General features: G+C 41.0%; 2 protein-coding genes across 3 annotated transcripts; one reads left to right on the top strand and one right to left on the bottom strand.

Annotated features, from left to right (window-relative positions):
* Positions 1-2,544: 2,544 nt before the first annotated feature.
* Positions 2,545-4,226, bottom strand: LOC108245536 (RING finger protein 224-like). The gene has a single exon (XM_017432543.3). It carries the CDS (start codon positions 4,003-4,005, stop codon positions 3,334-3,336), a length of 672 nt encoding a protein of 223 aa, XP_017288032.1. The 5' UTR covers positions 4,006-4,226; the 3' UTR covers positions 2,545-3,333.
* A 5,571-nt stretch (positions 4,227-9,797) lies between these two features.
* On the top strand, positions 9,798-26,992 carry pax3a (paired box 3a). 2 transcript variants are annotated; one of them, XM_017432541.2, is made up of 9 exons: positions 9,798-10,410; positions 10,789-11,024; positions 11,445-11,574; positions 11,740-11,883; positions 19,940-20,139; positions 20,715-20,880; positions 20,981-21,219; positions 24,375-24,638; positions 26,068-26,992. In XM_017432541.2, the coding sequence occupies exons 1-9, from the start codon at positions 10,326-10,328 to the stop codon at positions 26,083-26,085; spliced, it is 1,482 nt and encodes a 493-aa protein (XP_017288030.1). In that variant the 5' UTR covers positions 9,798-10,325; the 3' UTR covers positions 26,086-26,992. The 2 variants fall into 2 exon arrangements, with proteins under 2 accessions (XP_017288030.1, XP_017288031.1); XM_017432542.2 differs by having other exon boundaries at positions 9,807-10,410; positions 20,996-21,219.
* The last annotated feature ends 107 nt before the right edge of the window (positions 26,993-27,099 follow it).

Genomic DNA, 27,099 nt, shown 5'->3' with positions numbered 1-27,099 from the left:
CTTATTTTAAATGTAAAATTCCAAACCAGTTCTGTTAGTCAGTAGGAATGAAATGTGTACTGTATCCTGAGTGCTTTATTAGAAATGAAAAAACAAAACAAAAACAAAAGAAAAAGAAAAAAAACCTAAAACAAAAACAAAACAAAGCAGAAAAAAAAATCCAATGAAACAATCTGTTAGAGAGTAATCCAGATTTGTGGCAATAATTTAAGCTGCAGCGATTTCAATTAAACAGCTTCACAACAAAATACAACTCAATACTTTGACTGTCATAAAATATCAAACAGATTTTAAAAGAAAAAATTCTTCATATTGGAGTTGTAGGCACCAACCCTGTCAAAGCCGTTTGCACCAATTAATCACATTGCAGAGTTTTATAATTAATAGAGTTTGACTTCAGTTTGTGGTGTTTAAAAAAAGGTGCTTTTGAGTGGACTGCATTTAAAAAGGCTTATATCTTACTTGTTAAACTAACTCAAACATATGTGGCGACTCAGAGGTTAGTTTAAACAGTCTTTCTTTTTAACTTTTATATTTGACCGAAGGAGACATGTACAACAGAAAGGTTCATTCTGAAAGGACAGGAAGGCAAAAATATAAAAGGGAAAAAAGAGTGGTTTATCAAAAACTTAATTTTTACTGAATGTTTCTAAATAAAACCATGTGAACTTTTTTGTTCTGCATTCCGTTCTTTGTCCACCAGATGGCGACAATCGCAGCCTTTCATGTTCTTTTATATTTTATTTTAATTAAGAAAAGACCCAACGGTGTCTGCATTATGACAGACACAAATGACAGAGAGGGAAAAAAAGACATCCATGGACAACATGAAGTGGCAAGGAAAGCTACGTTTGACACTTTGACCCCAAACACTGAGTGCACGTCACTTGTCTCTGGAGGTTTTTGCTTTTTGGGCCATATGTCTGTGCACACATTCTGTCTAATATGGACTCAAACACACACATTACAACAGTTTTTTTTAAACCACATACACACTTGGACTTGCACACAAGTGCATACGGATGCATGTGATCACATGACGAGCCAAAGTGTGTACACAGAGGGGTGATAATCACTTTCCTCAGGCTAATGTCTTTGAGGTCATGATGGGACAGAAACCATCAGGGGGCAGATGTTACAAGTAAAAGGAACACTTTCATGTCCTCTGTGAAATATGTGTGTCCAATCTGATAATGACACAAAGACACACTTTGCACCTACTTAAGTCAAGTTGCAGGAAGAAGGGGGAAATGGATCCTGCAGGCGTCTGTTTCTGAATTTTGTCTTCATTCGTTCAATTTGTGCTTGCAAGTCATTTTACTTTATTTCTTTCACATTAAGCAAACACTTTCCTAACCTCCTTCTGCTGCCACTAAGCATCCAGTTGGACTCACAGAGGGGAGAAAAAAAATAGAAGGAGAAGAAGACGGGGGGCCAAGGGGCCAGTTTTGTGAGGATTAGGGAACAAAAGGATCCTTCTCTGTCATCAAAGAGGATCTGCTCTCTACTCATCCCCTCTTCTGTGGAGACGGCTTTTTATTTTGGGGGAGTGGAAGTGATGGCTGCGGGGAGGAGGAAGGGTGGGAGATAGAGGGGAGAGAAGGATGATGGCAGGGGGATGCAGATTTCAAAGTAATCTTTAACTTTAAGCCCTACAGTCCCCATGACATGAGGCCCTTTGCCCCAGACACACTGTTGCCTATATTGCTCCCAGTAGAAGATTGCTTTCTTCCTTTCTTTTTTCCTCAGGCTTTTGTCATGGTGGCGTTTAAGTGGCATTACTCACTGACCAAACGGAGGAATTCTTTTGAGGGACCTAAAAAAAGGACGGATTTTAGCCTCTGAGACGAGTGTCGCCTCTAAAACAACCCTGGTTGGATATAAATGCCTACTGTGTGACTGGGACACAATGGAGACGTCATCTCAGCCATAACACCTCGAGCCCAATCAGTTGACAACGCCGTCGCTCTCATCCACATTTTATAAATTGTGTAATGTTGTTTGGAATCAGCACACTGAGAACATGTAGCTAATAACGCTCCTACTCTCCCAGGGTGAGTTTAAAACAAACTCAAAGTCAGCGGATGATTTAAAAGCCCAACAGGAGGTCTTCTGCCCCACCATTGTTTCATGACTTTACAACACTATTTGTTTGAGCCCCCAACCCTAAACTTATTCCTCATCTTGTGAAGGCCGATGTCCCCTCGGGGGTCCCTGAGCTGGGGTTTCCTGCTGACCCCGTCCACCATGGGGAGCCGGTGTAATCACACTGAGGAGGTTATGAGCTAAACAGGTTCAGCCGCTGCTATAGTGGGCTGGATTGCTAGAAATTGTTCTGCGACAGAAAAGAAAAAAATAATCAACTTGACAAGTACATTTAGCAAAAAGAAAACAAGAAAGAAGCCACAGAACAACTCATGTATATAGTAATGGGAGTAAAAGGTCATTGCTGACCCTGGAATTATAAACACTAAATGTAAAATACTTTTCAAAAAATAGTAGATTTATTTGTTTTGTATCATCACAATAAAAATGTGGATAAATACTGAACAACAAACAGGAAACAGTCTTGGATGCAATTCATTGACTCCTTTCACTAATATCTGGTTGCATCGATGTTGACACCGACGATCCAAACATTTCATGAAGCCATTCATTCATTTTGAAGTTTGCATGATTAAATTGTTGCTTCTGCAGATTTTAGCTCTAACCAAATAGGACTTAAAACAACTTGTCCCTGGCCAGTCTTTTTTAAATTTATTTTTCTCCTTCTTCTGTTTTGGGATTGTTTTTCTGCAGCAAGACCTAGACTTTCTTTCCAAACCTAATTTTCTCAAACTGCGCAATCTGAAATTCCCCCTTTTGTGACTCAACTTTCCTGTTGAACATTCAGGGTCTCCCACATGATGGCAGCGAAGCAGCTTGGTGGAACTTCTGCCATGTTTCTCTGTAGTTCTTTAAGAGATGGGCTCTAGCTTTAGTCTTAAACAAACTGATCAGTTCTGGAATTCAAAACTCATTCTAAAAAAACACAGAAATGGCTTCAAATCAATCAGTTTTACAGATAGCTGGGAGTCATTCACAAGGCACACTCTGAGCCCAACATCTTGCAATATTGCACGAGATTATTATCTTATTTTAGGTGATAATAGAATAAAACTTTAAAACTCTGCCATTAAAGGCGATTGGCATCCTTTAAAGGCTGTTAAATATGATTTTTTTAACCAGGTCGTGTAATCTCTAATGATACTGATACATTCACACAAAAAAGCCCAAAACAGAACTGATTGAAGGATGATAAAGTTGAGGAGTTCTAAAGGCAGCAGAGGAGGATCACGTCACGTTAGAGGTGGGGAGGCTTGGTGTCTGGCTCTCTCCTTGGTCCTTCAGGATGCACATTAACCAGGTCAGGGTGAGAGAAAACAGGGCGAGCACGCTGGCAACGATCATGCAGACCGGACCGACGGCCGTGTGCTTGAAGTTGTGCATGAAGACAAGGCCCACGAGCAGCAGCAGCACCACGGAGAAGAAGGACAGCACGGCGCACGCGCAGCCCGCGGTGAACGCGACGCGTTTGCAGCTCTCAGCTCTCTCGCAGCTCTCTCTGGTGGGCTGGGGGGCGGAGGCCGGGGGCGCGGCCGGACCACCGGTCCGCGGTTCCGCCTCCGAGCTGTTCGTCTGGTCTCTGAGCAGGAGTTCCTCGGACAGAGCGCCGTTGTTTGGGAGGTTCTGGACCTTGTACTCCCGCACCGGAGTTCGGTGGCGACACACCGGACACCCGACCCTCCAACCCCCGCCCTCGCGGGAGTGCAGCACCTCCAGGCACTCCTGGCAGAAGGTGTGAGAGCAGCTCAGCAGCTTGGGGACTCGGCGGTCCAAGTCGAAGCCGTTGTAGCAGATTTTACACTCGTACTCTTCTTCTCCTCTGGTGGTGTCGGCGGGCGGAGCAGAACAGACCAACTCCGCCATGTTTGTTCCCATTACACTGCTCGAAAACAGCTGCATTTAACGACACGGGGCATTTAAACCGATGGTAACATTCCACCATCGCATACGAACTTCCCGAGAGTCTCTAGCTCCAACTTCAGCCCACGAGTCATTCCGGACTCCATCCGGTTTGCTGCGTTCACGGACCCGGACCACAGCCAAGTGAATGACACGGACGGTGCTCTTTAACTGAACAGGCGCCGAATAAATCAATAAAGTCACTCAGATCGAATGCTGTCCGTTTCCTGTCACCTGCTTCACAGGTGCTTCACACGTGGGTCACGCGCACAAAGTGATCCATTTTCCCACGTGACATCTGCCGCGACAGTCCCTTTGGCTTTCAGCACCACGCGCTGTGACAGCTCCAGGCGGGAGAAGCAGTGGTGACACCTTCAGCTGCAGCCCAGCACCAGGAGAGACTGAAGCCCAAATATACAACATATATAACAGATGTCCACCTGCTTAATCATCAGTAGAGTCTTTTAAAAAAGTTGGACATCTAACGTAGGACAAAAAGTTCTTTTTTTTAGGGCTGAATTCAGAAATTAATTCCCCTCATCTAGTTTTCAGTTCACTCTCATGAAGTCCACATTCCTCCTATATAACATTATTACAAAACTTACTCACATCATTTTTTCTGCTTTACCACACAAATTTGTCAAGGTTGGGTCAAATTACTCTCTGATCCGGTCTGTTGACTGGGTGTTCAGTTACATTATATGCAGGTTTTTGTGTGTTTTGTAAATTAATCAATGTGATTATAAAAGGTTATGCGATCCCCCATGTTCTTGAAATACCTAAAAACCCGCAATGCATTAAAATAAAATAACCACAAATTCCTGACGCAACATGATCATTTTTTAGTCAGTTTCTGCAAAGTATCATAATGCACAGGTGGGATGATTTCTTTTTTTTCTTTTTGTAAAGTTTGTTTCAGTTGTTTTGAATAAAAGGGGTTTAATGAATTACCTTGTATTGGTATAAGAGAAATCATTTAAGATATTTATGTGTTAATTTTTCTTTTTAAATTGCAAATAAAAATAAAAAAACACTGCGATAGATAGATAGATAGATAGATAGATAGATAGATAGATAGATAGATAGATAGATAGATAGTTTTTGAGTCAGTGCGCCCTCCTGTGGCTAAATGCATGTACACATGTTTATGCAGTGGTGAATTTTTTCAGGTTTCATCGTTTAGATGTACTTAATTCTGTTTGCAATAAATTAAAATGTTTTCAGGTGTTAATAAAAATAAGTGTTACTGAAGTCATAACAGATCAAAACAGATGATTTTAAGATTACTTTTTGCCCTCAACTTTCCTCTTCAATCATAGAAAATTAAGAGACAGTCAGGTCATAATGAATTTAAATGATGAAATTATAGGTGGTTATTTTTTTAATCTACAAATTTATTTTTGTCAACTTTTTTACAGATACATTTTTATTTTCCTATTATTACACTGCTTTAACCTCTAACCTCGTGAGTTTCTTGGAAACATTCAACATGTCTTGAAAGAAATAAAGGAGATGTAGATCAAAATACACAACTAATGTCAACATTTTGACACAGTTCTGAAACAAAGTTTGTGTTATGCCGATAAACTGTTCTGGACGTCCTGTCTGAGTGTGAAACCTAAAGGGATCAGTGCCAGTTTTATTCTTTTAAATGTCTTATTCAAGAAGACCTGCTTGTTATGTTTGGCCTTAAAGACGGTATCACTCAGGCATACAAAAGCGTTAAATACCTAAAATAAGTGTAGTCAGTAGGTTTAAACACTATTGGATTTCGTCCTTCCTTGTGTTTAATGTTTTTTTAATGCACTTTTTTGCAGATCCAGATCCACATGTTCCATCGCTTTCATTAAAAAATTAATTTGCACTGTATTTATCTTGGATCAACTATGAAAAACAGACCGAGTTCTCTTTGTTTTTAAGAGGTGGACGAGGAAACCCACGTTGTTGTGTTGCTACAACAACACGTAACATGACATTTCCTCCACAGAGAAGCGAAGGCTCTGTGTACTTCCAGATGGATAAGAATCTCACCGGTGGTCTGACTGCATGTTCATCATGAGACCCTAAACTGTTACCTTGGTGGTTTCGGCTCCTCAAAACTAATGAGCTGAGCTATTAATTAAACCCTGCATGCCCCGTGGCTGTGCCCCTCTGTTTAGATTCTTCTCCTCCACCTGAGTTCATCTTACAGGTCTTTGTTATGATAACTGCACCCAGTTTGAGTTCCCACTGATCTGATGTGGGCCACGTATACTAAGATAAGATCAAACACATCAGGAAAACACTCATTCTTTTAATTGTCACATGTAGCATCAATAGGAGGATAAATTTCCTTAGTTTGAACCTATAACTTGTAAGATGTTTATCTGATAGTCAATTCTGTCTTCTTGTTCTTTTTTTTTTTTTTTTAACAAAGCCTGCTTTGTAAAATTCAAAGATATTTAGGACTGTTGACAAATTGGCAGCTGGAGTAAAAGAATAATACAAAAGAAATAAAAAATGGAAAATAAATCTAAGCAAAAACTAAAATAAGGAGCACTCTGAATTTTAAACATGAAGTTTATTTAACTAAAGAACTTGACATTTTGTTTTTTTTTTCAGAAATAGTTGGCATACCCCTAGTATTGTTTCACTAGGGCTAAAGATTTAAACATTACCTGTGAGTTTAAAAATGAACGGCTCTTTTTTGTTTTGTTTTGTTTTTATGATCACTTACAAACTGAAAACCTTTTCACAGTTAGCAAAACTTTACACTCAAGTAACAAAATCCCAGCCCAGAACTATAAGCACGATATCAGCTTCAGACTTTCTGACAAACACTAAAACACACATTTGTCTGCTTTAGACACAGAAACCAAAACCCTGCCACAATGTCTCTTCTTTTGCTATTCCAACGCACGACTTTTCAGATCACCACGCCTCCAAAAGGATAAACACATTTACCAGGTGTGCAAATAGGTATGAGCCCAACTGAAAACACACCAATCAGGTAAAAGCTCCGTAACGATGCAGCAGTGGATTCACATAATGAGGTTCTTCATAAGGTCCTGTTATGTCTGTGAAATCTTCTGGACTGTGAGGTGAAGAGGTGATGCTAAGATCCCTCTCTTTAACACACACACACACACACACAGCTACTGCTGGCACAGGTTTTATCTACACAACTCTTATCTGAGATTAAAGTCATAAGACAACTGGAATATATTTTCTTCTACTGACTAACTTGATTTTATGGAGAAAAGAAAATCTCTTCATCAGTCTGCAGCACTGGTCGTGTGTAATGCTGCTTTGTGGATTTATTTTTGTACTTTCTCTGTACACTTCACAGAGGAACTCACGAGGAAAGCAAAAGTGTTAAAAGTGTATAAAGTTCAGCATATCAGTGTGTAAATGATTTTTTTTTTAAATCAGACTATTTCAACAGTGTTTATTTGAAATGGCAACAAAGTACAGTTTCAATTGAATTTGTGTGTTGATGTTTCACAAAAGTTTGTCCTTTTGCAAAGATGCTGCAGTAAGCGGGTTATGCGTTTTGACAAAATAAGGGTTTCTGTTTCCAAAAGTGTGCCGAAGAATCGTGGAACTCTGTAATTCAAATCTGGGGTTTCAAGTTTTGAAGGGGGGAAAAAAAAAATCTGTCGGTAATTATCAAAATTGTAATGGAAATAAACTTTTGTGATTGACAATAAACTGATGTAATGAAACATTTTTCCCCGAAAGCATGATTACTTCGGGGCCAGTAAAGGTTAAGAACATGCTATTTTACAGCCAATAGCTGCGTTCATATGAGACCATTAAATAAGGCCAATGGAGAATCCAAATTAGGCTTACATCCTGCTGGGGTCACACATCTGACATTAAAGAATCTATGTGTTTGAGGCTTATTGGTCTATGGAGCTTTACCTCCAATAGCTCACATTACTGTGAGGATTTACTTTTCAGCTCTTATCTGCGTTGGTATCTAATGTCGTGTTTATCATAAAAACTTTCCAGAACTCTTTCTGAAGAGACCTGAACTTTCTCCAGCTTTTATTTAAATAGCTTAGAGCAGTAATCACTATGAAGCCAGAGCCAAGATCAAACCGTTCCTGTATGCCTGTTCAGAAAAATAATCTGACTCTAGATTTTATTAAAGACTTGGCAAATTATTTCTGTTTAGTTACTCCGACTGATTCCGAACTCCAGTCTCCAAAGAAGCCCCTGGCTCATTCAGTGTGTTTGCCAGCTAAATGCAACATGCTATTTTTCTCCGAGCTCCTTTTTCTTCTTCATTTCTGCTGCATTTTGTCCACCTCCGCAGCACATTTCTGACCCAGCTTGCCCCTGTAATCGATTTGACATGGTAGATCCGATATCCTTTTCATGATAGTCAAACTTTAGGATGATAACTTTCTATGCCCCCATTCTTGCTTTTATAGAGGTATAATGTTTCCACATGTTCTGTGTCCACACCATCATTTTTTTCCTCTCTTGCAAAGCGAGTAAAACTACACAGAGGCTTGTAGAGTATTACACAAAACAAAACATTAAAGTGAGGATAAAAATCTCTTCTTAAGATCTAAAATCTGATGTTCACTTATCTTACATACACATGTTTCACCAGTAGCTTTATCAAAACATCTGGCTTTGTTTTCATCTCCTTTTGAAAAGTAGAAAAATAAGTTTTATCTGTTACAGTTTGTTGTGTTTTGGATTTATTGCAATGTTTAGACAGAGATGATTCCACAACCAGACAAATGAGTTTGTTTGAGGAGCTCGTGACCAAGCAGTCATCCACAGGGTGTGGAGTCAAAGAAACGAACCAGGAGGACACATAGACCTGAAGGAGGAAAAAAAAGAGGTTTTGGTCCATTAAACACGCCTAATTAGTGCAATTATCACATCTCTACAAGCTTCAGAGAAGTCAAGTGATCCCTCATGTGGTCCAGTGTGTGCGCAGTGCAGCATTTCCACGGATGTGTCACACTCAGCCACGGGGCCGCGCAGCTCCCATTGTTCACTGTGCGCAACTGTTGGAGGAGCACGCGGGGCTGTTTGCGCGGGTCGTTGGGGAAACACGGATGGATCCTCTTCTTCAGAAGCCAGCCCATCAGCACCATCACGAGCAGGATTCTCTCCTCACCCACCATGGTGTCCGCTGGACGCTCAAACGTCTGCTGCGCGCTAAAAAAAAACAGTTTTTTAAATTTAAAACATGAACAAAGATAAAAGATCTAGGCTGCTTGTTTATTTTGTTTTTATGCCCAGTTATAATTTTGATGATTTAAAAAGAACTCGATCGAAACAAACACTGTGCATTTTTGTGCAACTCCAAAACAACTACTTTTCTTTTTTTTTTTTTTACAACCAAAGTTTCGTTCACAACATGAGTGAATCCTTTACAATCCTTTATTAAAATTAAAATATATAACAGGGCAATTCTTTAAATAAATTAAAAATAATATTAATATTTGTATCAAAAATAATAATATCAATTGTATTATTAATAATAAAGGACGTGTGTTTTTTTTTTAATGATTTGAAAATATTAAAATAAAAAACACAACTAATTTCATAATAAAATTGCTTTGAGGATGCCCTAAAAAAATAAATGCATTAATCATCATTTATGTGTTTTTCCTCTCCCCCTCAAGACATTTTAATTTACATTTAAAACTATAGATGTGTGTTTGTGTGTATAGCTGTATTATTGAATCTTTTTTTTCTCACTGCATGAAATTCATCTCTAGATACACAGAATAACTTTATTTTATTCCTCTCTCCAGAAGCTTCACAGATTTACTTGTTTTATTTAAAGGTGCGGAGTTTGGGAAAAGTTTAACGCACAGATGCTTGTGACAAGTTGACCTCGTGCGGTCCATCCGAGCAGAACTTGGCTCCTTCTGTCCAATCAAGGAGCTCCTCCTGCCTCCAAATGTCCGGCTCTTCCACCAATCAGCGCCCGCAGCTCCGAGTCAGAGGGGACAGCGAGCTCGGATAAAATCTTTGACTTCCAGCCATCCTCCCAGAGCATCTTCATAATCCTCCCCAGGACTGTCAGAAACCTGCACCTCGATCCAAACTCACCCACCCCACAGCCCAGACCGAGCTCTGGATACCAGCCTGCAGCTTCTCCCAGGCCCCGATCCACTTTTCTCCGTTTGGTCTCCAACCTGTTACGCACGGGTTACGCGCCGGGGAGAGAGAGAGAAAAAAAAAGGAGGCTGAAGGGTGTGAGGGGAGGAACGAAGCTCAGCTTTAAGACTGCACATCTTTGGAATTAAAAGCTGCAACCAGAGGCAGGTCCTTCGAAAGTGTCGCCTGACAGAAAGTCAGGAATCATGGCGGCGCTCGCAGGAGGTTTACCGAGAATGATGAGACCCACTCCTCACCAGAACTACCCGCGGGGAGGATACTCTCTGGAAGGTAAGAAGAAGTCAGCACGAGCTGCTGCTCATCTGGAGAGGATCACAACTTTGAAAAGACTTCAGCAAAGTTGACAAACTTCAGCATAACTCTGAAAAGCATTTTATCTTGCAGTTATTTAATTTTAAAATGTCTTTTTTATGGAACCAAAGTGCGACACGCTGCATTCAGTTGATTTATTAAATTAGCATTTATTTAATTTAAAGTTCTTTGTTCAACTTTTGTATTTTTGTAAAGTTTTCCTTGTGCAAAACGCAGCTTTTCTGCACAAATTATAGTTTGTCGCTGTAGTTTTTAGTTTAAGCTAAAAACCGGTTCGGACTTAATTTAGGCCTCAAACAGTGTCAGAGAATATTCTGAGGTTTCTTTGCTGTCCAGTTTCCACGCCGTTGGGACAGGGTCGGGTCAACCAGCTCGGTGGGGTCTTCATCAACGGCAGACCTCTCCCCAACCACATCCGCCACAAAATCGTGGAGATGGCCCATCACGGCATCCGGCCGTGCGTCATCTCCCGTCAGCTCAGAGTGTCCCACGGCTGCGTGTCCAAAATCCTCTGCAGGTACCAGGAAACGGGCTCCATCAGGCCCGGAGCCATCGGAGGCAGCAAGCCAAAGGTGAGGGAGGAAATCTTTCAGAAAAGTCTCTGGAAATAATCTGCCCAAATAACAAAAACTTGATTTCTGCGGATCATTTTTTCAGAAGATGCTCAAATTAAAATATTATTTTAAAAGCATGCAGCTATATCCTTCAACATTAACAATGTCTCTATCATTTTGTCGACCTCAAAAGTTGTTCATAAAGAAAAATCTAGTCTGACTGATGAAGCAACTGAGTCAAAGTTTTAACGCCTAACCTCCAAGAACAGAAACAGATTTGTGTGAAACTTTTATTTAAGAGTGAAAGAATTTATTGAGCTCTGAGGCCAAAAGAAATAATAAAAAAAAAACTGTTGCACGTAAATTTCAAGAATTTAATTCAGTGCACAAGCCAAATATTGTGTTGTTCAAGGTGATTTCTCTTTCGTCCCCTTTAAGCAAACCGCTTCTCCAGAAGTGGATAAGAAAATCGAGGAGTACAAGAGAGAAAATCCCGGCATGTTCAGCTGGGAAATCAGGGACAAGCTGCTAAAAGATGGCATCTGTGACAGAAACACCGTCCCTTCAGGTACAATATACTGAAACATAATCAAAAAGAAGAATATAGATTTAAATATATATATATATATATATTTGTGAACATGCGTCATTCCTTGTTATCATTGGACGGCACGGACGGGCCTGTGAGCTGGATTTTCCAGAGTTATCCAACTTTTCCCTTTTTTTCCCTAAGTGAGCGCCATCAGCCGCGTCATGCGCTCTAAATTCGGCGGAATCGGCGAGGAAGAGGAGGAAGACGAAGAAGCCGTGAGGAGAACGATGGACGAGAACGAGCCGCGGACAAAACACAGCATCGATGGCATCTTAGGAGACAGATGTGAGTTTAACCACACTGAGGGCTAAAAAACAACACAGGAGAAAACGAGCAAATCTTGTATTGCATAACATTATTTTATTTTATTTTGTTTTTAAAATTTTATTTAATTTTATTTAATTTTTCTGGAGTCGCTGCGTCTGCTTTTAGCTTTGCTGTCTGTTTTGCTATGATTATAATTTCAGTGAATATGAGTTCTGGACTAATAGTTGCGTTCATCCATTTCACCAAAGTATCTCAAAATCAGTCCTAATATTATTTACAATAATAACATTTTAGACTTTACTTTGGTTTTTACGCATAAAACTCCGACGGTTAAAACATGCCCCAAAGATTTTTTTTTCTGTTTTCTTTTTAAACCAAACATTTGTCTAACTCTCGAGCCTGAGAAACCCTTTTTTTTTCTTCTTCACATAATCGGACACTTGAGGATGAACTTCGGGGAACAAAGCGCGGAGAGTCCATTGAGACTCACACCTCAGTTTGACGCACACAAAAGCCAAACTGCAGTGAGCGGCTCAGTGGTGTACAAAAAAAAAAGATGCCAGAGCTTTTCAAAATGAGGAAAGAAAGGAAGGGAAAGAAAAACTGTGCTGACAAAAGAGCGAGAGAAGACATTATGGACCCGCAATGAGCGATGAATTATTCAGGGACAACCAATGGGCCCAGTGGTTTATTTTGCGCAAAGAAATGCCAGATTTGGTTATTTTTTTCTTTCTTTGTCAACAGTTTGTATTAAAGCAGAATAATCCAAGCCTTCAGACTAACACCTGTTGATTTACGACCTGTTGTACTAATCATTTGTTGCAAAAAAAAATCTAATATAAGACATAATAGAATTAATAATTAATAACCAGTTCTCCAGAGACTGAAACAATATTCGCTGTTTTTCTGTGTTTTTTTCTTTTGCTCAGCACTTGTTGTAAATTTGCGTAAATTCTATCGTGGTCGGTTTTAAGAGACCTATAACCTTTTAGATAAAACTTAAACTAAGTTCGAAGCAGACAAAAAGCTCACAGCTTTCGAAAAAAAAATCGAACTGTTCGGTTACTTTTACGCACGGATCTTATTTTTGTCTTTGCGCAGCGAGCCCGACGCCCTCAGCCAGTGAGCTCAGGGAGAACTCTTCTCAGCACTAGATTAAATCCAAACCTTTTATTTCTCCCCACTTTCATCTCTGACCAAGCCCGCCCCCTCTTCCTCCCCACCTTTCGCCCTGGGCGCAAACATTTAATGCGGGGATTCGATCCACATCCACGGACTTCTAAAGCAGAATATTCTGATCGCAAATAAAGTAAGCCATCAATTAGGATGCATCAATAAATACTTGCACAGCAGTTTATGGTTTTTGTTTGCTCTGCTGGTTGTCTCTAAACTTTGAGGACTCCATTTGATGCAAGGCAACATATATTTGTTAATGTTTTTCCAATTCAGAATTTCAAGCTTCCCTTCTAGGACCTACATGCAAACAGCTCAGATTATTTCCCCTCATTGATACACAGATCAACACTATTTTATTCCTGTGTCTCTCTTGTGAAAGTAGTTGTTGTTTTTCTCTTTTATAGCACTTCATTAGAATGTGAAAAGGCTGATTTGGGGACTGAAAGAGTGTCTTCTGGCCAAATATTGATTAAGTAGGTGTTTGCAGAGGCCATTGTTGTGGCAGGGAGAGGCCTGTTGCTCTCTGCCCCTTTCTCCTCTGCCTCCATTGTTGGCTTTCCTTAAGTGCTAAGATCAAAGCTGACTCATTTAGATTTATTTGTCTGGGAAAAGGGAGCACCGAGGTTTGTGGGATTAAACGTACAGGACAGCATCATGTCTACATAAGCAAGTACTCAAATTAAAGCTGTTGTTTGGATCATAGAGATATATATATGTTTTAAGATTAAACAACATGCATAAATTAGGCAGCAGTTAAAAAAATAGTTGTCATTAATCACATTTATAAATTAAATAAAAATTTATCAAAAAAGGTGTTTGTTCATCTTATTATTTTTACTGGGATATTTAAAAATGCCAAGAATTTGTTCCTGCCATAAGCTGGACAGGTTTAATTGATAGCGTCCTCTGTTTATTAGCACTTTAGCCTTTAGCCTCATTTAACTAATTAAAGTAACCAAAGTCAGGAAAGACAGACAGCCACTCTTGCAGGATCTGTTTATGGCAGGAGGGGGGTGAAAGGCAGAAAGAAGCAGAGGGGAAAAAAAGAAAAGCTCAGAAATACAAACAGTCAAAGGGATAACTTTTCTTTAAAGGGGGTCCCGCGGTGCCTAAATGAATGAGCCCAGTTCTTTCAAATCTGCCATGGTGAACGCAGTCAACATGTAATAATTGGTTTCATTGAGGTGCATTCCAACAATCTGCTGCCATTCTCCTGCCCCTATTGTGCATGGGCAGGCAAATAGCCAGGGGGACAGGAGGAATCAAGTGCTGACAAAACATGAAAGATTTAGCTGCTTTTTGTTGAAGGAGCTGAGTAGGACTTTGTTTGTGTAAATAAACTGGGCTGCTGGCTCCCTGGGATCTTGGCATTAGGTTTAGGACGAAGGAAATTTTGAGAGAGCGAAGAGAGCAGACAGATCAAATTTGTGCTTCAGCAAACAGGCAGTCAAAATGTGCAGCGTATATTCTCAAATCTCCCCATTCATGCCGTCTTAAACAAACCTTCACATTTTATAACTCACGGGGAGGCGCTGATATAAACAGACACAACTCTTTCACACACACAGAGCAAACGAGGCAATAACATAACTGTAAACAGAGAAATAGACGTGGATAATTTCTCCTTTAGATCCTGTGATTGCAGTTTAAACAAGACTGAAGGCCTGAAAGCAACCAGAGGAATGTCTGCTTCTGCCACATTTCTATTTTCCTCTCAGGGCTGGATTGTGGAAAAGTTTATATGAGGGCCTCATTCTTCATTTTCCTGTATTCATAGTGCTTAAAGTGCTTGTTTATCCTGCTGGGGGAAAAAACAAACCCAAATATGGAACTTCAGAAACTTTAGATAGATAGATAGATAGATAGATAGATAGATAGATAGATAGATAGATAGATAGATAGATAGATAGATAGATAGATAGATAGATAGATAGATAGATACTCAACACTTTTCTTTTTCTATGATTCTCAAGACTTTCTTTCTTCAAAAAGAAAGGAAAAAATCCACACTGGCTGATCTGCAACTGAATGCAGACTCTATGCTTCATTAAAGCCTCTTTCTCTGTTGGCACCAGCATTGTGATCCCTCCAATATTAATTCAAAGGACAATTAATGAATGCAGGCCAACTTTGAAGTAACGGGCCGGGGTCCTGCCCTGAGCCCGGCCCCTCGGCGCTGATGTACTCTCCGCATTCTCCCCACTAACCCCAGACACTGTGAAGTGGCTGAAAGAGAGGCAATGAGCAATAGAAGGTCAAGAAGAGGAGCCCCAGCAGAAGAAAAAGGAGCTCTCTATTTCCTTGGAAGTATTAGCCAAGCAAAACTCTGTGATGGGGAGCATAAAGAGGCGTGAGGAGAAAAGGGTCGGGGGCTAGGGTACTTTGCAAAGAGGAGCACAATGGGATGGTTAATTGAGTAAAGGCAGACAGCGTTGTCAATCACTTAACTTTGTTTAGCTTTAGTTTTTGTGGAGCTGTTTCGTCCAGCACATTGCACATTATGGACATGCCAGCACAACTCTGCTCCTGTTTGATTAATTACTTCTTTCCTCCCTGAAAAAAGAAAAAAAAAATCACTTGGGCCCTAGTTTGCTGTTTTTTACCTGTTTTCATAGAAGTTAAAAAATGTCAATAAAGACAGCAAAACAGGTAATTCCTAAGTGTTAGTGGGATCCAAACAGAAACCAATGCAATGAGTTTTTTTTTTCTCTCTGTTGAACATCTGTGAAGTTTAGTTGCAGGATCAGTTGTGGGGCTGTTTTCACTGCAGTGCTGTGCAGTCGCAGTGAAAAGGTCAGGGGCCAACTTAGGGTCACTTGACTGTTACAACTATTAGGCCCCAGGAAAGGGAGGTTACGATAATGTTTGGGAAAATGTGTCAGCTAATAAAAGGATATCACACCGAGGAGTCAGAGTTGCTCAGAGAATTTTAATTTCTTATTGCAAACCTTCCCTATTGTGCTGTTCTTTTGCCGATTGTGTGTTTTTTAAATGAAATGTTTGTTTGTCTGTCTCGCCCAAATAAGGCCGGGCTAATGCGGATCTTTGCTAGTTAGTCTCTGTTTGACTGGAACGTGCAGCAGCCTGGCCTTTTGCTGCGGCCCTGTGTGGGTTCTGTGGAGCTGCTTTGTCTAAACTCGGAGGGTGGAAATGCCACCGTGAAACTGTCACCTAACTGCACCACGGTGGAACGAAATAATAACCATCACACACTGGGCACAGATAATAGCCATGCAGGGCCATTTGTGGCTTCTTGTCACTGCACCGGCGTTAGACACAGATACATCTTTCAACTTCGTATCGCCGGCTATTCCTTTGTCCGTTAAATGCCAACCTCCTGCGCTCTCGTACTCAATTTTTTTTTCTGTCTTTCACATCATCATCTCAGACTCTTTTTTATTTCTATCACCCCCCCACCCCCCCTCTCCTCCTCTTCCTCCGCCTTTTCCCAGGCAGCTGCAGGTTCCTGGGGGCTCTTTAGCAAGTCAAGTGAGCAGCCCACTCACACCCCGAAACTGTTAACCCCAGCTGAGTCCATAAGCTGTCAGTTAACCATTCTTTTCCCCCAAAGCATCTGCTCACGCTGGCCCTATATATGGCACGCAGCTATTTTATTCAGAGGCTCGCTTGCGCTGTGCTCTGTGGCCTGAAAGGACTAGATCTACTTCCCTGGGCAAATAAGCTAGTTCATTTGTCTCTTATGGCCTTTGTTTCGTGTTGCGAACACATGTCACCAGCTCAATTACCTTCCCTATTAACAGTGGTTGGAGGACGGACTAGCCACCCCCACCAAGACAAGGCCATAAACTGACCCATATGCTTTGATTTCTGTCTCTTTGCAGTTTTTCATTAATTCCACCTCATTTTAATTTGTCTCTGTTGTTTTTATTTTTTTTGCACACTTAGTCACAATTTTCTTTTCTTTTCTTTCTTCACTGTTTTAAACTATCCATGTGAATTTCTATGTATTCACAAGCAAGGTTTTATGTTTTTATGCTGTTCATGCCTCTTTGTGTAAGAATTTTTTGAAGGAGTAAGTTGCGTAGATACGAGCTAGAGTGAATCCAGGTCACAGAAGTCTCCACGATAAACTAGAGCAATCTTTATCCTCTGCTTTTGGCTTGTTAGAGGCACTCTTGCTACAGGTGAAGCTAATCAAAGTGGATGTCTGCTAGGTTCACATCTGTGACCCCCCTGGAGTTTTTCTTCCTTGCCTGTCAGCAAGGATCAATAAATTGATCAATAAATAACTTTGTACATGTGTGGTAGGTTTGTATGATCGTCCATGCTGATGTCAGAGTAGATGCTTTATGGGTGAATGGACTTGTTTAATTTTATTTACAGGCAAAATAACCTGTTGAATGTACTTGGTGAAGACTCAGCTGTGCTAAATGTTCTACCCACTACGTACTAACTTGTTTTACGAGTGAACAAACATTGTTTTCAGAATAATTCTTTAGCAGGCCCAATTTTCTCTTGGAGGACAATAATCTGTCCTTTTTGGTAATATTTTTTGTCAGAACCACAGCCAAACTGTGAGCAGCAATGCAATATTTTTTTTTAGCTCCCTATTGCTTTATCTGCAGCGTAAAATTTGATTTGTGTGTTTAAGTAAGAAGGTTGAGACCTCCCTTTGTGTGCCCAGTATCCTCTTCTGTCATGTGTTGTGAAGAATGTGTGGGAACAAGCCTACTCCTGCACCAGTGTGCCTTCAGATCAGTCCAAGGGAAGAAAAGTAAGAAAAGTTTCTGAAAGTGTTGGAGATGTGCTCGCAGCAATGAGTGAGTACAAAGAGAGACACAAGTGAAGTGAGTGAATTAGATGGAAAGAACAGGTCCCATTTTTTAAGAATGACTCGCACCCTCCCTCTCCCCCTCTCTCCAGCATCTTCTTCAGGTGCCTTCCCATCTCCCCTCCATGTCAACTCTTTGACTCCCCATCCCCCAGCTTTGTGCCCCTCAGGCAATGGAAGGAGGGGATGAAGGGGCGCTCCCCTGCTGTGTCCCTCCACAGCTCCAGTGGCCCTTCTCTGGACCCTTTTGTGCCCCTTTTCCCTCCCACTCCTCATTCCCCTACTCAGCCCCCTGCCTCCACAGCCCCCCATCCTACCCTTCAGTCCCTCCCTTCTCTTCCAACTCCCCTGCTGGGCAGGTGACAGGCCCCTGAATGCGACCCTGGGCGTCCCTGATGGCTCCTACAGATGGAGCGTGGTAATCGGTCCAATAGAGCCCTGCCACAGGCTTTTCCCTGCAAAGATACAAAGGCTTGGCCACATCACTTCCAAAAACAAAACAAAACAAAAAAAAAGTGTGAGAGGAAGACAGAAAAAGACAAAGACGGAGCTACAGGATGACAAAAGCAACACTGTCATTTGTCAGTAAACGATAGTTTGTGATGAAAGTTTTCCTTAGAGTTACTTATAAAACACAAGAAAAGAAATAAAAGGAAATGACAAAAATAACAGAGACGGAAAAAGAAAGTCCATTTTTAAAACGTTTAATGGTGTTCCTTCCCTCATTCAGAAATCTGTGCTGCCTTGCCTCTATTTTCTTTTATTTATTTACTACTTTTTCTGTTCTTACGTGAAAAATGAAAGTTAATGTCAATAAGTCAAACAGTATTATTACATTTAAAGATGAAATTTTAATTTCATTGTGTGACGGCTTGCCTTGAAGGTTCTCTCCGTCTGGGGATAGTGTGGCTGCATAGCTTTCTTTTGCACCTGTTGAACTATAAAATAAGCTCCAATTAGTCTTAGAGTCACACATAAACAAACCACATCCGAAGCTTAAACAGACTGTCCCAGAGAGTCTATATGCCAGTGTGGCGCCCCTGTTTCAAATGTAATAAAGAGCTTGTCTTAGCATGAGAATCTTGTTTGCCAGTGGCCCTTTGAGGTGCAGCATTCCCAGAGGCCAAATCCGTGTGTAATGCCTGGTCAGACACACACTGGCAACCGGCACAAACATTTCCTACTTGCTTCCAGAGGCTCCAGAGGCACGGGGAGATCCCCAAACCCTCCCACCCCTGAATGTCTGACTTGGCACTTTTTTAATTAAAGCTTTAAATCTGGAGGGCAGAGAGAGAAAGAGAGAGTGACACAGAGAGCGAGAGAGAAAGAATGAGTAGTCTGTGGCAAACAGGCAAGCTTCGTATTGAAGCTTTTTTCTCACTTACACCTGCTCTGCCACCTACTTATTCACTCTGAGCATGTTTGCTGCTTAATTTGAGTGTCGAAAAGGCAACATGAATGTGTCCCTTTGGGGTGGCTCTGGGAGTGAAGACCAACTCTCTCTGCTTTGAGTCCATCTGTGTTTGACACGTTGTCATATTCACTGAGTGGAACTTCATAGTGCAGACAGGGCAGATGCACGATTGTAAGTGTACACACGGTGGAAAATGGGAAACTGTCTTGCTTGTGGAGCTTATTTATTCTTTATTAGATAGCAAACAGAATGCATAAATAGTTCTGTCTCTTTAGTTTCAAGGTGTCAATGGTTTCCCTCTTCTGCTGAATTAGATCTCTATATTCTTTCCAAGTCATCGTTGCTCTGCCTTAAACTGAACAACTAGATGAAGAAGCACCTGCAAAGAGCTGCCTTTCTTGCACTATAGGATACTATTAGTGTAGCACACAGCATGGGTAAGATCAGGACAGACCCAGTGTTACAGGCAATAGATGCCCCAGAGGGATATAGTCCATTTTAATCTGTGTTCAAGGAGCTTCTGGTTTTTGATCCTTTCAGGAACCACTAAGGGAGACACAATCTAAAGTGGCACCACACCATCTGCATAAGCTCTTGTCTTGAATCCGGTTATTGTATTAAAAACTCACTGCAAAGTTTCATCCTCTATAAGCTTGATTCCAAGTAAGAGTGTGTTTATTTTGCCATTCCAGCCAGTCACTCAGATGAGGGCTCCGACGTGGACTCTGAGCCGGGCCTCCCTTTAAAGAGGAAGCAGCGCCGCAGTCGGACCACCTTCACTGCGGAGCAACTGGAGGAGCTGGAAAGGGCCTTTGAACGCACACACTACCCTGACATCTATACACGAGAGGAGCTGGCTCAGAGGGCCAAATTGACCGAGGCTCGAGTTCAGGTTCGACACACATCTGCATCCACAAAGTTCCAGAGACTTGACAGTGCAGCAATGTGTCACTCTGTCATGAATTTGTGTTATGTGGGTGTTAAATTATCTTGGGATATTGCCACGCATTCCTTACAACCATTAGACATGTGTTCCCTCCAACCCCCTCCCGACCCTCGTCTCTGCCCTTTTGCTGCACATTCAGAAAAAAACTAATATTGCAGCCCTTTTGTATGAAACCAGCTTTCTAGTTTTGTGAACATTTTTTTTTTGTTTGCCAGAAGGGGCTATGTAAAAATCTGCAAATAGATGCTTAATTTAGATAGCTGCCTAACAGCCATAACAGCCCTGCGGTGTTATCTGAACCCTCTGACTCACAGTAGCACACAAAGATGTGGTTTCAGTGCAGATGTTAAGATCTCTATCAGTTTAACTCCCCTATTATGGGACAGAGAGGCCTCCAACACATATAATATCACTGACCTGGAACAAAGCACACTCACAAATGAAAAAATGCATGTAATTACTGTGCGAGTGAAGTTAGATTCAGGAAACTCCCGTCGTGCTCAACTCTGCTCTTCTACCAGGTGTGGTTCAGTAACAGAAGAGCCCGGTGGAGGAAGCAAGCAGGAGCCAATCAGCTGATGGCCTTCAACCACCTCATACCTGGCGGTTTTCCTCCATCAGCTATGCCAGGCCTGCAGCCTTATCAGCTGTCAGACAGCCCCTACCCTCCATCTTCTATTGCCCAAGGTGAAAACACAGCTGAAACATAAATTTATATTGACCCAAATGTCTAAAATGTTGGAACTGATATCACATCTTTCTCTAAGCAACATTGGAATTTATGCAGAACTTTTCTTCCCAGCCACCTCTGAGCAGTCTGGTACCGTCCATCGACCGCAGCCTTTGCCGCCAACCTCCGTGCACCAGACTGGAATCAGCTCATCCGCAACTTCCCAGGACGGAGGCTCGGCATACTGCCTTTCCTCTGGGCGACACAACTTCTCAGGATACTCGGACAGCTTCGTGACCCCAGCAGGACACACTGGCCCTGTTAACCCCAGCATCAGCAACAGCCTCTCACCACAGGTCAGTCTGTGCAAGCCATATCGATGTACATAACAAAAATTTGCTAGGAAACAGAAGGCAAAGGGTTCTTCATGAAATGCACCATATGGATAAATAATAACAATAACACACACACACACCTCTGTATGACCTACAGTAGGGTGTGATTATCTTGACATTGATGAAACCTTGTTCGGATAAAGAACTAGGTAGCTTTTCATTTCTGTTTACTCTGACAGACAGGTTGATAAATTTAAAATGTGGCGAATGTCAGTCACCAGATTGGCAGAAAGGACCAGACACGAGGAAGGATGTATGGATGTCAGATGATGACACAAATCAAAACTGAAAAGACAATTATGGTCGATTACACAGTCATCAGTGTCCATCGGTGGCTCCCTATCAGCCCAGAAGATGGACTAACAGGCGTAAAACGAGCTTTTAACAGCCACAAAGGGTGGCAATGCATGCTGGGTACTAATTCCCATGAGAGAAAATCTCAGACTCCTGGTAGGCGAAGATAAAAAACTGTGTTGAGCAGGTTTGTTGCCGTTTTAATGTCTGAGAATGAATTTACTGAGAGACAAACAGAAGAGCTTTGTCTGCCACAGTGCACATTTGGAAGGTTCCTGGTGGCACCATTGAGAGTAAAGTCATAATTGACTGCTTTGATGAATTAGCCAATGTTATAGGCCGAAGCATCAATGTTTGGCAGTTTATATTGCTCGTTTGTATGGGGAGAAATAAAATTACATGTGGCAAACTGTGACTGTAAGCAACTGTCTGCTTGCTTCTAACTTGCACTTTAGATAATTACTTTGTTGAAGCATTACTGGTATGCAAGCTGGAAGCTGCCTCCTGTAACTGGTTGTGGTATGAGTTCACTCACCCCATAGGGTCACAAAGGAACTAAAACTCCTATAAAGAGGCCAGAGGTGGTCTGGCCCCTTGGATGGTTTCAGCATTAACCTTTGTGGTCAGCTCATACAGAATGGAAATCTCATCTCGCACGTCGGACGGCTTGCCTTGAAGGTTCTCTCCGTCTGGGGATGCAATCACTGAGTGTTCCACTGTCTTAATTGATTGAAATGAAGTAATCTATCCCCTCCTAACAAAGTGTGTAATTTATGCAAATGAATCACTTTGTTGGCTAATTTGTTTTAATTCATGTATTCATTGCAGCTGTTTGAATGTTTATTGCAGTGCAGTTTTCTCTATTCCGTACGATGATACAATTAATTTTAGCTTAATAAGGGAGAGGAAATGAGAAGTGATTAAATCCTATGACATTGATACTTGAGGATTTCTTTGCACTTGGAAAAGTTTGCAGCTTCAGTTTTGTCAGATTGCTGTGGGGAATTTTCTTCAAAATCCTTGCAAGAAGGATCCCCCTTGAATTATCTGGACTCCAAATTTGTCTATAAATGCTGCTCTGCTCTACTTACGATTCTGTATACATCAGAGGATTTCACTAACTCCAGATATGGTCAAATTGCAGTAACGCAGAGTCTTGTTGTGGATAAGGTTTGCTTTAGATCAGCGATATTCTCATCGGAGAGGTGAGCTCTACAGCAGCCAGGCTGATGGCTCTCTCCATCTCTGGCGTCTCAGCGCTGATCTGGCACATACCAAAGCAATCCTTTCTCACCAAGGAAGCAGGCGGCCAGGATTTGCACCCCCCTGGGACCTAATCTCCGGAACAACCTCAAAACAGACACTATCAGGAACTGCTGCTGTTTCAGTTGCTGAGAGAAAGCGGACTCACAAGCACGTAGATCAGACACTCATTTTACGCAAGCTTGTACGTATATGACACACAAACTATTTTTCGCACACATGTTCGTGCAAACATAAATACTGAACAGTGTGTTTTATCGTATAAGAAAAGGTATTTCTGCCATTTACTTTAGTTACCAGAACATTGTTACTTATAAGTAATCTTTTTTTCCAGTACTTGTTTGGCAACTACAGTTTTGGAGCATATTATTATAAAAAAATGTAGCTATATTTAACATTTTCTTTGTAAAAATGGCTACATTTTAATATACCTTGCCTATATACAAACCCTGTGCATTTTTTGCACCAACCAGAATATCACCATCAAGATAGACTGTGGATTTTTTGTATGATACTTTGCAATGTTTGTCTGACATATGAAAACAAATCACTCAGAACAAATTTAAATTACACACGTTATTGACAACTGAGCCTGCCTTAGTCTGTGTACATCTCCCAGCCAGCTGACAGTCAACTGGGAAAACCCTTGGTGTCATAACATTTAGTATTAATTGATCCTCACTTTCTCTTTAGTTGGAGGTTATTTGGTTTTACTCTTGACTTGAGCTCAATTTTCATCACCACAGGCTGTAATTCTTCTTCTCTCTTTCACTGCGCTTTTTAAGTCATTTTCATGACTTTGCTTGTCACGCAAGCCCTTGTGCAGCTGTTCATGATGTATCACTGATACCCCCGTGGCCTTGACATCAGAAAAAAAACACTTGCCACACATACATCCACCGACTGTTAGAGGCACCAATCCAACTCAGGTAGCTCAAATACAAGTTACGCACATTACTCCTTATCCTTACCGTATCCATTGGCCTCCTTTATAAAGACACTGTAACTTTGAAAAAAGATGGAGTTAGAAACATAAAATAAAACAGATTCAAGCTATTAGTTTATATGTAAAAATGTGTTTTTTCCTTTTTAAATTCAAGCATGACTCATGACTCAAATGGTTTTGATCTTTTATCCATCACACTGGCTATATTTAGACTAGTTACACTCAAAACCAGAACTATTTTGATAAGGAAACATAATATAGTACAGACATGCTTTAATATATTTCCAAAAGTCAAATAAAAAACTCTATCAGACTCTGATAGTGGGATAAAAGATGCTACTCCTTAGCCAATGTCACAACCTCAGTTTGTCAAGCTGAAACAGAACACGAATGAAGAAATCCAATAATTAAGTTATTTTGACATAAAAATAATAAAAAAAAAACTTACACTTTAGTCCACCAGTGGAAAAGAAGAGTAATCAAATGCACACAAGAACATTATTTGGTTTTAAACCTTTCTAAACATATATAATATAATATTATAGTGTTCCAGGTGCTTTTTTCAGCTGAAGTTTAATCTGTTCTAATGAACCAGTTTTCTGTCTCCCTTCAGGTGATGGGCCTGTTGAACCCAAGTGGAGTCCCACATCAGTCTCAGAGTGACTTTGCCCTCTCTCCCCTCACCGGAGGCATTGAGCCTAATGGAGCAATGGCTGCTAGCTGTCATGGTTCCCAGCGACTGGAGGCTCTCCCGAGCCTGACCAACATGCCTGCCCTACCCAGCACTCAGTCTTACTGCCCACCTTCCTACACCTCCCCAGCCTATGCCGTAGACCATCACCCCACCTACCAGTACGGACAGTACAGTCAGAGCAAGGTAGTAGCTCTATTTTAAGGGTTTTAAACTGAGCTTTTACTCAGATTCATTGTGACTACCCTACTGATTGTTTAAAGAGAGGTTATATAATTTTTTTAACCCCTGGTTTAGCTGTTTGATTAAGTTTAGATGTTTTTTTAAACCACAGCCCCTGTTAATTGCAAAGACCCATTCTGATGAGCGAACTTCTCAAATCACTGTGTGCTGTGCTGAAATTACATCTGTGTTAGAGTGCGCTAGTTGGCCAGGTTACCTCAGTTTATATTACCATCATCGGACCATCCATGTGGCCCACTTCTTATCCCAACACACACATTTTCACTAACTGTCCTTTCATGACCCCATATGATGAGCTTGCCCATCAAATCCACAGTGTAGCTCACCTAGCCATGTAATGACCTCCGTGTAACAAGGATAGCTGCCCAAATAAAAGGAGCCACTTCCCAAAGCGTGTTTGACAGGAGGGAGGGGATTGTGAGGGTTTGGAAGGGGTCTGCTGTTGAGGGCTGATCTGAGGTATACTACCACATGTTGACCGGCCTGTCAGCGGCAACATCTTGATGTTATTAATTTAGTCAGACCTGGGAGAGACTCACATGTAGCTGTTGGGGGTTTGGCAAAATGTGTATGTGTCTATGTGAGCACAGGTATGTGTGTAAAAAAGCATGGTAAGCGGGCTTTTTAACAGAGGGGGGGGGGGGGGGAATTATGGCCCTTGGCAGGCCAAGATTAAAACCATGTGTCCCACTGGAGGTCAGATTTGGAGTTGTTATTGATCAGTAAAACACAGATCAGTGTTAAGGTAGTTCTATCAACCCCAATACATCTTGCAAATTTGTGGCGGTACGCTTAAAGTTTTTTTTATCTTATATATTAATAAATCCAAAACAGGTATTTTTATTTTTGCCATCTCTAACTCACTTCTTTAAGTTGATTTTTTATCTGCACATGAATAAGTGTTTTTGTATTAACAGATACTTTACATCGTTGTCTTTGGGATCAGTGGTAATTTACAATGCCTATCCCCAGATGGGCCTTGAGTTACAATAAAAAGCATGCCAGCAAGCTGACACAATTTTGTTTTTAACATTCAACGTAAGACATGACCTTTTAAACCATGCTGCAATAAACTCAAAATAAGCTAAATATATAAGTGTAGGTTCAGCATATATCAGAAAAACTGCACCGGGGGATGAATAGGGTAAAAAAGTTATGCATAAGCTAAAGAGAACTGGGCCATGAATGGAAACATGTGGTACACATGTATTAATTTTAAGAAAGACTTTTTTTTTTTTTCAATTTACTTGATAGATGCTTTTTTTTAAACATAGGACCTTCTATTAACCTTTTCATTTCACATAAAACTATAAAAATGAGAAATTAAAAAATTATTTTAAAACATCTGCAATCTTCTGTCTATCCTCCTCAGGTGCCTTTCATTATATGAAGTCGTAAACGTGGCCCGCACAGGACTCTTGTTTGGTCATTCATTTCTGGAAAGCACAACTACCCACTGCCTTCGCCAACTTCCCCAGCCCTGAGGACAGCAAGGCAGGCAGTGGGGGAGGCGAAAGGGTATCGTGTTTTATTTCACCAAGAAGGGGAGCCAGTTTGGATGGAGGTGTAGTGATGGCAATGATGAAGTCCGAATGGAATAATTAAGGACCATATAGGCGCAGCCTTCTCTGATACCTGACACTTGCTTTGCTTGTGAGTCACGCCATGCTCCAAGGACCAAGTGCTGTTTTTTTTTGTTTTTTTTTGCCAGTGGTTTAGGAAGAAAAAAAGTGGTGGAGAAATGGATACACACTTTCATGGCATTCTGTGGGATTTTTATAAGTGGCAGAAATGTATGTTGAACTGGACTTTATCAATTCAAGGTGCTTCTAAGACCTGCCTTGATGAGGAAAAGATATTTTCTTGTCGCGGATGGTCAGATGGTAATGGTGTGTGCACTCAGCAGCAACGCTCTTTTGAGAATGTCTTCATCAAAATGTCTTAGCAGAGGAATATCACTTGCAAACCTGCATACTCATGTATATGAAGCCAGAGATAAAACCGTGGCTGTATCAGGAGAACCAGCGAGAAAGCATAAACTGAAGAAGTCAAAAGGAATCAGTGCAACCCAAAGAAAGTGCAATACATTCATACCTCATGTGCTGTAAATGAACACGGATCAAATGTTTTTCATTATTTCCTCAAAAGCCTGCTCCATCTTGTTTTTGTTATTAATTTTGGGTTGCATGCTTTGATCAATCAGGGGAACTTACTAAGCAACGAATCATCGTGAACAGAAAGTTGTTAAGCCAAAATATTAAAAAAAAAAATCTCTGCCAGTGGACAGTTTTCACTTTCACAGTTCATTTTTGCTCTTGCTGTTGCTTTGCATGTTGAGTTTTAGTCATCCACAGAAATTTTAGTTCCTACTCTTATTTATTTAGTGTTGTTCAAGTGTATTGTC

The sequence above is a fragment of the Kryptolebias marmoratus genome, linkage group LG20 (genome assembly GCF_001649575.2).
Source record: "Kryptolebias marmoratus isolate JLee-2015 linkage group LG20, ASM164957v2, whole genome shotgun sequence".
NCBI lineage: Eukaryota > Metazoa > Chordata > Actinopteri > Cyprinodontiformes > Rivulidae > Kryptolebias > Kryptolebias marmoratus.
Note: the sequence above shows the minus strand (reverse complement) of the source record. Positions and strands in the feature narration are given on the sequence as shown.